The sequence below is a fragment of the Indicator indicator genome, chromosome 11, assembly GCF_027791375.1.
Source record: "Indicator indicator isolate 239-I01 chromosome 11, UM_Iind_1.1, whole genome shotgun sequence".
In the NCBI taxonomy this organism is placed as follows: domain Eukaryota; kingdom Metazoa; phylum Chordata; class Aves; order Piciformes; family Indicatoridae; genus Indicator; species Indicator indicator.
The window spans coordinates 25,638,152-25,651,287 of record NC_072020.1 but is presented as its reverse complement, the minus strand read 5'-3'; the positions used below and the strand labels follow the sequence as shown (position 1 = coordinate 25,651,287).

The window sequence follows — 13,136 nt, the reverse complement described above, 5'->3', positions numbered from 1 at the left end:
ACAGGACCTTAGGGCTTCAAAAGAAGAAAGATTTGTTTGTATAAGTTTATCTTCCTGGCTCACACTTTGCAGGGGTTCAGCAGTGACATGGTATCTCAAGAGGCTGTTGCCCCATCTGGTTCTTCCAGCAGCCCTGCAGCTGATCTGTGCCTCCTAGGAGTGCTGGGCAGCCCCTCCAGCAGGCATTATTCCTGCTCCATTTCCTGCTCTCCACCTCTTGACCTAGATCTTGGTTGCAGAAGGTGAACAAATAAGCCTGCCATGTAAAATGGGCCAGGATCTGCTACCTCTGGGAACTCACCTCAGTTCCTTCTCTCTCTTCTCAAATACATCTCCAGGCGGAGTGCAAGGTGCCCCTTGGCTTTAATGTCAGTCATCTCAAAGACCATTTCCCTTCATTGCTACTAATGCAATAACACAGTCAGGCTGTCTCCCTCCTGTAATGCCTGTGTGAGGAACGAGGCAGAGAGGAGCATAACACCATGTACTCCAGCAGAAGGACCTCCTACCTGGAAGTCTTGCCCTTTGATGACTTATCTTAGTATCTGACTGGGAACAAAACTCGGGAAGTTCACTTGGAGTCAGTATATTTTTAGTGCTCATTTGTGACAGGACAAAAATGTCTCCTTCAATGCCAAGTCTTGCCACATGCTGCTGATAGATATCCTCTTCCTGTGTTTCAAATATAGGTTTGTTTGAGATTTATGTTATCAAGGATGCTTCTAAAAATGTTAGAGTAAGAACACAGCAGATTGGAAGACACCCTCAATGATCATCTTGTCCAGCCGTGCTGCAGTGAACAGGGACATCCCCAACTAGTTTGTTCTGGATGAGAATCTGTACACTCGTTCTCTTTTCTTAGAAAATCAGAGACAGCTCATGGCTGAGTGAGGAGGGAAGTGTACTGGCACCAGAGACTGCATGGCCATGTGGACAGGAAGGGCAAGACCCAGCCAGACCAACCCTGAGTGGATTAAATGGCTTTTATCTCACTCCTTGAGTGAGAATACGAGCCGTGGAAGATGATTGGATTGAGAGAATGGAATAAGAAAAGTGAAGTTGTGGAGAGACAGATTCTGAGAGTGGAGAAAATTGGTGTGGTGGAGTGCTGCTGACCAGTGCTGCTTGTGGAAGATGAGTCTGTCTGAGCTGGACGTTTTACTGGAGTCAGTTTAATCCCTAACATAAGCATTGCCAGGGCGACTTGCAGCCTGTGACCACTTCCACCCACTGGCATTCCTTCCTGCAACTCACAGGGAAGCAGCACAGGCTTGTGGAAGAGATGGCATGGTCTATGCCAATGGATACCACAGGCAGGACATCTGATAGGTGCATGAGGGAACAGGCTTTGGGAGAATTAGTGTGATGGTTGTGTGTGAGGACCTGACCTGTGCCTTGGTTTAGGTCAATGTTAAACAACATTAACCAAAGAATATGTTAGCTGCCCAGTTACAGATTAACATTACTGTCATTATCCCCTCCCAAATGACAAATTCACTGTAAGAAAGTTGTGTTGTGCTCTGCATATGAAGTCCAAATATTTATGTCAGATTTCTTATAAATTCACTTTTTCCACCTACTGACTTAGAACGCAATTTGGTGTCTCTCTTTTCATGAGTTATATCCGCTCTGAAGAGAGATTCTGCCATAGGATGAGCATCTGAGTTACTGTCTGTCAACAGAGACAGGTTAAGAAAAAAATTATAAAGCCAAATGACTTTTCTTCCCCAGGGCTAAATGTTAAGTTCCTCCTTACTTCTCATCTTTTTTTCCCTTTACTACAACACCAGAAAAAAAAAATCATGAGGATAGTGTTCTTAACTGTTTCTGGCATGGTATCAGTTAATGAAAATGCCCTGAAGCCATGAGGATTTGTACTACAAGCAAAGAACTATTGCTACATACACCTGTCAATAAAAATCATTTAAGAAATACAGCATTTCTGGAGAAGAAAAGTTTGATCTTACTCTGACACAGTAGCAGCCTGTCTGCAATAGGAAGTGTTAAAGTAGAAGGAAATATAAAGTCTAATTAAGCTCTGAAGTAAGTATGAAATCAAGAGTCGTGGCCACTCTTACTAGCAGATGTAATTTTTAAATTATACAAGTCTGCAGCTCTAGTTCTTCTAAGGATTGCAGCTGTGTTTCAAATACTGACCTCAGCAAACTTGACAGAAGAAGTAAACCTGCAATTCTGGCAAGCACGAGGAGTGGACATCCGTTTTTGTAGAAGAAACATAGTACCAGCTGAGATGACCACAGCATTACTGCTGGGAATCTCCCCCTCAGAGCTGAATGGACTTCAGTGGAAGTGATGAGCCCAGGAAATTTCTCCAAACCAGTTCCTTTTATGTGTGCTGCAAGTGCTTCAGTGAAAGAGTTGTCAGAACTAATTGCATTGCTCTTTGGGCAGCCTCTGGTGCTAAAATACTCTGGCAATGCAAGTAGTTTAGATGTCTAGACAGATAAGCTGCTGTGAGTGGCTGAAAACCAGGGAGGCTATTTGTGCAGAACTTCCTGTTCCAGGTGGCAGTGGAGGTCCAAAACAGTTTCTGCATAGGATCCGAAATAGACTGAAAGGATGGTGATTTTTTTTTTCCTGAATGTGAAAGAAAGGGAGGAAAGATGGCAAGCAACAGCTGAGTTTGAAAAGAAGATAGGCAGTAGAGAAGGCTGTCGGTGACAAATCCTCACAGTAGGAAGTCTTAAATAGGGATCTCGGTTTCCCTTTCCTCACTTCTCTCATGTCCTAGAGAGAGGTGTGGCAAGGGAGAAAATGGTGATACGATACTCAGTTTCATGTCCCTGTGGGTCAGAGTGCAGCAGCCACCCTTCCTGCAGCAGCCAGGCAGCTGATGCATTACCATGATCAGGTCTGCCAAATTCTCTCCTGCTCTGTTCAGGTGTCTCTGCCTGCTGCTGAGTGTATCTTTCTTCCTTCTTGCAGTTTTCTGCCGTGTGTATATAACAGAGCACTCCTACGTCAGTGTGAAAGCTCAAGTATCCACTTCAGCTCAGGAGATACTGAAGATTGTAGCAGAAAAAATCCAGTACCCAGAGGAGGAGTTGGCTCTAGTGACGGTCACGTTCTCTGGTGGTAAATAAACTTCCCTTCATCTGATTACTTACCTTTTAGTGCAGCACGTAATGGAGGGATGATGTTATTTTTTTTTAGTGCAAAGATACAGCTGTTCCTGTGCAGACCTACAGCTGGATGACCATGGGAACAATGAGGAGCTGCTTCCCAGAGAGTTGTTTCCATGGCAACAGCTCATTCTTGGGTACTGTCAGATACGGCATCCCCTCGCTGGGAAGGGAGTGTAAAGGGCTCTGTCTCCAGCAGTATTGCAAGATTTTCTTTTTTCCCCACAGATAAATCTCCTACTTTCACATTTAAATTAATTTGGAAGGCGATGAGGCATGGGTTGCTTTAAAAATATAAAAGGGAATAGCAAATACTACATATACTACATGCCTGGCTGTTTCCTCATTTACAGCATGGGTAATGAGTATTCTCCAGCAGAAAGGAGGGAGACTTACATTTGCACAGTTGAGATACTGAGAGCAATCTAAGCAATATTTTTTTTAAGCAGTCTTGCTTACAACTGACATTTTTCTTTTGCCCATTATTTTAGTGTTTCTCATTGAACAGAAAGGCTAATTGTTTTTTTTTTCCTTCCCTAAGGAAGAGCAGATTGATCATGGGCTGATACCAGGGACCAACCAAACCCCAAAATTTTCTTTGGTGTCTGGCAGATCTCAAGCTCTTTGGTCAGATTGTTTTGCTCATTATGGTGTCCTACGGCTCCTGGGGAACATAAAGGAAGCAATTTAATTAGGTGCATAAAAGTGTGAAGCTGGATGTACAGATAGATTGGTTTTGTGTCAGCATTAGTTGGTGTTGCTTCCTTGGGACAAAGGATGCACCCTTAGAGATACAGCACTCATTGCTGCTACTTTGTCAGTCTAGTTAATTGAAATATACACAATTGCAGGGTTATTCTGCTTAGTTATTGGATTCAGAAGTTCACATTTTTCTCTCCCACACTGACTCGATTAAATAACCATTTTTTTTTCAGGGCACCAGTGTAGGTGGCAGGGAAAGAGCCTGGGCGTGGAGTGACCAGATGGGACCATTACACTTGCATGTCCCAGCCAGCCAGGCTACATCATTTGCAGACATTTTTTTTTTTACCCTTCTGTGTGCCCAACCTTGCCTCCAGCTCATTTTACAACACTGCAAAATCACTGTTCTGCTGTTATCTCTTCAAGAGCAGGGCAAGTTTTGCTCTGATAGCAATAAATCTGGTGCTAACTGCCTACTTATCTGAAGAAAACCAACAGTTCGTAAATAATGAAATATTATCTTCCAACCACATTGGTTCCTAAGAAAGCTATAGAATAGAAGTGGTTGCCACTTGGCTGTTCAATGAGAAACACTAATTAAAATGCAGATACAACAGGACTGTCATTTGTACATGACCATTGTAACCCCTAAAATGTTATTTAGTTATGTTGCCTGAATTAATTGGACGATACCACAATTTTAGCCTCTTTGCTTTTATGCATTGTCACTCCTGTGCTGTGAGCAATAAATACCAGCCTGCCACACTTGGTTTTTTTTTTCCTTTGTTTTTTTTCTTTTTTTCCCCTGTTTGCATGACTCAGACTGTCATCTGCTATCCACTTGAAGGGCAGCAGTATAAACATTGGGGAACTCATTTCATTGTACTCCTGAAATGAACAAGCAAGCTCTTTTTATTCAAAATTACCTTGAAAAAAATGCTGGTAGTTCAACATGAATGTGTCTGGTGCCACTGTGAGCATGAATAAGCAAGAAAACAGTCTTAAATGATGTTTGACTCTCAGATTCCTCTTGGTCTTATTCCTCCTTCATGAGCAATGAGAAGTCCAAGGTAGCTGTCAACGTGCTTGTAGTGCATTTGGCTCTACTTTAATACTGTTGCTGTAATCAAATCTCCTGTGTCAGGTCTCCAGAAGATTACTTGGAGCCCACAAGAAGAGACAGTATTCCAATGGCAGTTTTTAAACTGTGTTCTGGATTTTGGTTTATGTTTCCTTACACCTTTCTTTGGTGCATCCCAGACTGCTGAGAACTGAACCAGTACAGGGGAAACAAAAAAACCCCATCCCTTCTTTTTGTCACTAGTTCTGTTCTTTTAACTCTTATGTTTCCTAAATTAATTACTCTAGGCCTAGAGGGATTTCTGTGAATACCATACTATAAAGGACTCTTAGCTCTGCTCCATGGGATGAATTAATGACATTAGGATATTTTAAATTTCAATTCCTGCTGAACGGCTGTGGCTGTGGATGACATCTCCACCCCTGCTGTTGTCTGCCAGTGGCACACAACAGCCTAGTCTCTGGAGGCCAAGACACTGCTCTAACAAAAATCCCTACATTTACAGTAGATACATTGGGTTGAAGTGTTCTGTAGTGCATAGGAGGTTAGACTGGGGGATTTAAGGGTTTTTTTCTTGTATAGCCTGTCTGAAGTCCAGTTTGAAAACAGTTGCTGGAAGTTTTTGTGCTCTAGTCCAGCATCAGATGCACCTTGCCTTTATTGTGCCTGAATACAGTGGAGATGATGGTCTCCATAGGGACGGGATGTGATGCTTAGTTATGTGCTAAGAAGTTCACATGGCTTTACAAATATATTTGTATTGTTTTTCTCATATGCGTCTTTTACTCTTCTTCTGAGGCCTTTTTGTTTTCTGTTTTTTACAGAAAAGCATGAACTGCAACCAAATGACTTGGCTATCTCAAAGTCTTTTGAGTCCTCCAGTCGTATGTTTGTCTACCGCAAAGATCTGACTGAATCTTTGGTAAGGATCTGTATTATATACTTGCCAGTTTTCATTTGCTTCGACTCCAGATCAAGAAATTAATGTTCCTCTCAGGGGGCTTCTTCAACACAGAGTTTATTTTTAGCTTTCTTAGTAAGGCTTACTGAGCTGTTCTGTACATGAAAAAACCTGCTGCATTAACAGCAGTTACTTGATTGAACAGAAATGGAATTCGTTCATCAATTTGAAACAGGCTAAACCCTCTGTACTGCTTAAATCTCTCAATTTACATCAGCGTGGAAAAGCTGACTTGGGCTTGTACAGGACTGGATGAGATGAAGATTTTTCATGGCCCATGTGACCCTTCCCTCCACCTTGTGGCTATGTAACATGTAGGCTAGTGCATAATCATACAAAGTGGTGGACAAACTCTGTGAATTACTATATGTGGAAATGGATGTTGTTTGAGTTCCACCAAAATAGCTGGGCAGCAATGTGACCCCAGAGTTGTAGCAACTCCACAGTTGATCTGTGGCTGGGATGTGTATCACTGGTGGTACGTCTTCTTCCCTTCCTTTCCTCTATCTGTCTCTCTATCTTGCTGGCACTGTGGAGGGAAGTGGGTCAAAGGGCGGCAGTTCTTTCTCATTATCTCACAAACTGGGGTTGCAAACTCTTTTCCCCCATGATATTACAAAACCTCAAGTGAGGCAGAACAGCCAAGCACTCAAAAGAGTTACTCTTTCACTGGCTTTCTGCTCATTATGCAGGTATTTTGAGGAAAACACAGAGACCGTATCACCACTGACTTCTACATTTTGTCAGTACCGCTCGGATCTCTGCAACACATCCTAGGGATGAGAAATGTCTATTTACGTTTTGTTGGATCAACGTGCCCTGAAGAGCTGACACACCACTATCATTGTAATCTGTCATCCCCATTATCTCTGGTGTTCCAGCTACCTCTAAAAATGCAAATATTAAGGGAAGGTTTCCAGTGCAGACAGGTGACAGCCAATCTAATTTCATTAGTTACACAATAAAAATCGCAAAACTTGCTGTAACTGTCAGATATATAGCACCAAAGTAATGGCTTAACTATAAGAATAATCTTTCATCTTGGCAGATAGTTCATGTGCCAAGTTTCAGCCTGATGAGGTAAAAAACCCGGAGAAATACAAACCTTTGCAAATTCAAGCTGACAGTGGAAATGTCAAATGACCTTTAACACCAGCAATACCAGTAATATGTTCAGTAACTTTTGTGAATCAGGACCCACTGTGTTTTACTGTTTGTTGGTGATTACAATTGGAGCAGATTAATCCTAAAATGAATGGATTTATGCTATTTGTAAAGGTGGATAAGTTGTGTGCATTTATTCTCAATCCAGTGTGTTTGCAGAATGACTTCTTTATCTTATAATACAAACATTTCCTGTTGTCTTAGTTCAGATTTTGTTTTCTGATGGTTTCATGGATTTTATTTTCATTATGCTGTCTGCTTGGTCAGTGTTTTATATTTGAGGTTTACAGAAAGAGAGAGAGGGAGATGGCCTAATCCAATAGCAAATCATTGATTCTACTGACCCATTTCCTATTTCAAGCCATTTATTAAATAGACTATAACTCCTTGATTTTGATTAGGGAAGGGAAAAAACACTGAGTGCACTTAGAGAAGATTACCTAGCTCTCTTTCATACCTTGGTCCAGTAGCTGTTTCACTGCAGAACTTCAGGCATTTACTGAGGAATTCCTTACTCTTGATTATTGATTTAGAGCCCATTTGCTGAAAACGAGGAATTGCAGCAAAGGTCTGTGAGAATTTTGGGTATCAACACCTGGGATCTCGCCTTAGAACTAACAAACTTTGACTGGAGCCTCTTCAATGCAATTCATGAGGTAAGAAGCACCTCATCCACTTCCAGGTATACTACTTTCATGCATTGTTGTGCTATTACAATGTGTTTTGGAGCATCAATATTCCTTCATGCTTAGTCCATCATCAAGACAGCATGGTTTGGAAGTTCTCAGCAGCAGTGGCATTGAAGCAGGTCCAAAAGATGTGTGGCAATCATTGATACTGAAAAAAAAAAATTGAAAGATTTGTAACAGTTTATATGTTCCCTGGTGACTTTTATTGAGATTTGCCTCAAGAGATTGGAAGAGCATGATTATTCCCTAAAAACTGTCTGCATGAATATGTTATGTATGCAAATTGTCCTTTGCACTCACTAATGTGTCTGTTAATATAGGACTCCACAAATGGGTGTCCTTGATATCACTTTAACCACAAAAGAATTCACCAGTTCAGCAATTTAAATGGTCACATTAGTGTTCTTCTTAGGCTTCTGTGAGAGAAAAAATACCAGACAGGCTTTGTAAAATGGGATAATGACCCATTTCAATGTCCGGTGGGTTGCTTCGGTGACTTTGATAGGTTCTGGCATGAGCTGCTGAGTAAAACACACAGTAGAAAAATGTCACTGGAAGATGTCATTCACTGAAAGGCTTGTTGACTTCCCTGAGAAAATGAATGGAAAATGCCCTTGCTTCTCAGCACATGCTTTCCTTGATCTTCCATTTTGGGTTCTATTATTCATGTTAAGCACTTAGAACTGGTCAAGTGGGTTGTTTTATTTCACAGAAAACAAGACCCACACCTTGATGGAAACTTGGCTATTCTTAGGAAGAACTTGAATGGGAAATTTTCAGATTCTGCAGTGGTTTTATATGGTTTCTTTTTCATACTGCAACAGAAGTGTTGAGATACAGAAACAAAGTGTCTGTGTCCTATAGCTGGCTGTAGCCAGAAGTGGAACTGCAGGAAATCTCACGAGAAAAGCATGTCTTGCTTTTCCAGTCCAGCTGCCTACTGTAATAAGCCTCTGGGTTTTGCTAAGCTAAACCTTGACACTGAGTCATTTGTGATTGGCTCATGCATAATAACCATTTGTCACCAAGTCTTGTTTCAAAAGCATACTTCTAAATAATTTATGATTCATTTACATTTAAATTGTTTTTATATCCCTAATAACGTTGTCAATGTCTTGCAGCAAGAGTTGATATACTTCACATTCAGCAGACAGGGCAGTGCTGAAAACACCGAGAACCTCAGCCTTCTGCTTCAAAGATGCAACGAAGTCCAGCTTTGGGTTGCCACTGAGATCCTCCTCTGCAGCCAGCTCTGCAAACGTGTACAGTTAGTCAAAAAGTTCATTAAGATTGCTGCCCAGTAAGTCACTAAATTTGCAACAAAAATCCTTGAATTCAGATGCTTTAGTTGTTGAGCAGAGAAGTAGGGTGGCAAAAGTGAGGAAAGAAAACTCATTTGTCATCCTGTGTTTTAATAATGTAGTAAGCATACCTAGATAAAACAATCCATAAATAACAAGTGCAAACACTGGCCAAAACTAGACATGATGGAGTGTGTGCTGCTCAGATCTTCCCCAGCAGCTTAACCACTGTATCTGTAGCATGACCTGCAAAATCCCTAATGGTGCAGAGTTATCTTTCTCAGCAATGATAACCCATGGACCATGTTACAAATGATTTGAGCTGCAACACAGCTACTCACCAAAGACTACAGAGAAACAAAAAAACTCTTAAATAAGTTTTGGAAGTCCAACCTCCAGAGGAGAAAACAGCTGCAGTAAGCAGCTGTGGAGCATTCTTCTATTTATTGGAGGAGAGGTTCTTCATTAATTGGATTTGACAGTCTATTCTTGCACTGTTACTAAAAAGTGCTGGCACTGGTTCTATGCCTGGGCACAGAACACAGATATATACTGTACACAGAGAGTTCTTTTCTCTGTAATCATTCTTATTTTAGTAATCAAGGAAATGGGGCAATTCAAATACGTGCAACCAGTCTCTTCTCCTCTCTCTCTACTTGTTGGTCTTCTGCAGTATTTGAATATGCATATTCATGGAAAATGTATAACTTGCTCTCTTCATCGACTGAGTTGATTTAATTTGCAAGGCACTTACATAGAAAAGAACTGTTCTCTGCTGAAGCAGTGCCTGTGGTGAAATGAATTCTTTTAATCTAATCTAGTGCAACTCATAAATGTGATTTGATTTAGTTCACGAGTTTTATGGTATCCAGTAAAAAGTTCATTTTATGCCCTATCAATGCCCCAGTTTGGTTCAGTTATGAAAAAATGGTTGATGTGTGTGCCTTGCTTGCACAGCAGTAGCATACCTGCATTCCAGGAAAGGCTTCCTGTCTGTCTGACATGAATAGGGATATATTTATCACCAGGCTAAAACTGATTTAAATCTATTTAAATTGATTACATCTCTGTTAAGTGAAAAGCTGGAGATTGTGGAGATTAAATAAAATTTCCAGTAAGAGGTAGATAACTCTCCCAGTGCACTGCAGAAGCACCCATCATCATAGTAGGTAGATGGGGAAATAATGGATACACAAATAACTGAGAGTGTAGTTTGATCAGGATCTTTTTTAATCAGAACAGCAGCTTTCTAATGGAAGATATTATCATATCTCAGCAGTTCTGGAAGAGTTGGTGAAAGAGGAAGAATTAGGGTGAAAGCATAGTGTGCTGAGCACAAGGCTTTCATCCTAAGACACAAGCCAAACAGCCTTGGTATTTTGTTCATGACTAAGGCAGCGGAGTGGGGAGTTGTGCGAAGCTCTGACTGCTCCTTATTCTTTGTTCCAAGCTCGGGCCAGGGTTCTGTGAAGGTGGAAGGCTTTTACACCTCTGTGTCAATACATAAAAAGAAGAGTTTTTGAAACACAGATACCTACACTTCTGTGTAAAGACAGAGAAAAGGAATTAGCATGTTAGAAATTAACATGTTGAGGATTTAGAGAAACAATTCTACATAGGGTTAGAATAAAGGGATTACAGCACCAGCATTCTTGCTTCCGAAGCAGTGGCTGGCTGTAAAAGATCTATCTTCTCTCTACAGTTCTTTGTGAGAAATGGGCCCATCCAATGGACTGTTTACCCAGGTTGTGCTGGACACATTCCTTGGTTTAGAATGAATTACCTCTGGTAGCTGCCTGACTTTAACGATACAAGGAGTCAAAGCAACAAAGTTAGGATTAACTTTTAAGACAGCTGAAGTGAGAAATACAAACTCTCAAGATAGTATGCAGGAGTGAGTGCAAGCTTTGTAAAACTTGTTGCAAGAGCTGGCAAGTTTTCAGTCTAAGGCCTTGGCACATCATTTTCCCTGATGATAAATCTGTGTGAAGGCAGTGGGTTCATTTGTAGTTAAAATTATCTTAAAAGGGACTTCTCAGCCTCACACACACAGATGCACACAGGTTTGTAGTGGTCTTCAAGATTCTGCAAGAGGAAGAGGAATCTTTCTGTTTGAAAAGGACTTGATATACCAGGAGTTCAGATTTCCTAATGGACTAGAAATAAGCAGGGCCTGGTTGCATGTGGTTAAAATGTTGAAGAATAGAGGTATCAAGCAAATTCCGCAGGGGCTTGTATTGGAACCAGTGCTAACTGCAACTAATTTATAGGATATGTAAATCGAACATTAATCAGATTTTCAGACAATAAAAATGATGAGGGATTGCAAATGCATTGAAGGATAGGAAAAGAAAAAAAAGATCTTAGGAGTCTAGTGGCATGTGCAAACAACAGTAGGATAAGATTTAATTTAGATAGATGTAAAGCAATTCGGCTAGGGAATGCTAATGCTGAGTTGAAGAAATAAATGCATGATTGTAAAGAACAGCTTTGTGACAGAGGTCCTTGGGTGATAATAGATTATAAATTAAAGGCAAGGACAAAGTGTGATGCTGGTCCAAATAAATAATTTTCTCTTTGCTTTGTACTTGCCTAGGAGAAAGGTGTGAGAACTTAAGAGCCAAAACCAGTAATTATGATTCTTCATTTCTCACTGTCTGACTGAATATCCTTGGTAAGACAGAAACACATGAGAGAAATGTTAAAATAAATTCCAAAGAATTCAATGAAGGATAATAACAATATGGAAATGCAGACATCGTATAGATTGCAGGCCATGACCATAAAGAGAAATTGAAGGAATTGATGATGTACAATTTACAGAAAAGATGAAAAAGGGGATGAAAAAATAGAGGTCAAGGAATTATTCTGTATGATAAAGGGCAGCTGACGGTAACTTGAACATTGAAAAGGGAAAATTACTTTTGACAGCAAAGGGAAAAAAATAACCTGCCAACAACAGGGTTGATGAGACAGTGGAATGTTTGTTAAAAAACTTCTTAGAGACCTGATCACCTAGTCTGAAGGTGGTCATAAGAGGACTTTTAATGAGTTCATTATCTGGAAGATGATTGTATGTTAGTGCTGAGGGTTGAAATGTGACTCAGTAACCTAGACTACTGATTCTGAGTACAAAAAATCAGAATACAGCATTCATATTTTTATTCCACAGCTGTAAAGCCCAAAGGAATCTGAATTCGTTCTTTGCCATTGTTATGGGTCTCAACACTGCCTCTGTCAGCCGGCTGTCTCAGACCTGGGAGGTAAGGCACACTTTGGTGTCTTTTAGACCCTGTCAAAACAATTTCTCACAAAGGTTGTATGTTGGTGAATTACCTTTTCTTTTGATTATTGGGTGTTCATGCTGAAATCAATTGTGGAACGAGTACCAGTAAAGAAAATTCTTTGAGACCTGAAACCTGAGATGCACAGCTGTTCAGATAAAACCATGTGTCCATCCATGACTTGTAAATAAGAACAAAACCCTCTTAAAATTAAGTTGAGTAAATTATCCTAGCATTTGAAGTAGATCTCAGAACCCAAAGTCTTACAAAGGTGGCTCCAAACAAGCAACATTTTTATTATAGAATAGTTTCACTGAAAAAAACCCAAACAACAAAGCAGAAGTCACCTCCATTCTCCTTTTATTACCTCTTTTGCAGCTGCTTATTTTGAACAACGAAGTTAGGAAATGGGCTATGAATAAGGAGCATACTGGAGGGCAGAGTTACCTGCTAAAGGAGCTACCAGTTGCTAAACAGAGTATGGGATGTTTAGAGGAGGGTACCCCTGGAATCTGTGTTGATGTTGTGGATTTTTTCCGTCCAAGTAAATTATTGAGGGCAAGGTTACTATATCTGCTGATGAACCCAAAACTGGGGAAGAAGTAATTTAGTATGATGAGGTGAAACCTTATTCCTCCCTCATGCCCTCAACACCACAAGCAGGAAGCACTCAAAAAGTATCAATCTGTAATACAAGGAGATAGAGAACAGTTGGGATTGCCTGCTTTGGAAGTTCTCTTGAGCACCAACAGCTGAAATGGCCATCAGAGATTTACAAATCTAATTCTCTCCAGAGCAAAGCTTCCTCCCC

At 40.6% G+C, this 13,136-nt stretch overlaps 1 protein-coding gene across 2 annotated transcripts in view; it reads left to right on the top strand.

Moving 5' to 3' along the window:
• RAPGEF5 (Rap guanine nucleotide exchange factor 5) overlaps positions 1-13,136 on the top strand; it is a 165,393-nt gene that overhangs the window by 136,620 nt on the left and 15,637 nt on the right. For both annotated transcript variants that reach the window (XM_054385178.1, XM_054385179.1), the window contains 5 exons: positions 2,947-3,096; positions 5,751-5,848; positions 7,585-7,707; positions 8,862-9,040; positions 12,214-12,304. In XM_054385178.1, coding sequence (XP_054241153.1) covers positions 2,947-3,096; positions 5,751-5,848; positions 7,585-7,707; positions 8,862-9,040; positions 12,214-12,304 — 641 coding nt within the window. The remainder of the gene's footprint in view (positions 1-2,946; positions 3,097-5,750; positions 5,849-7,584; positions 7,708-8,861; positions 9,041-12,213; positions 12,305-13,136) is intronic.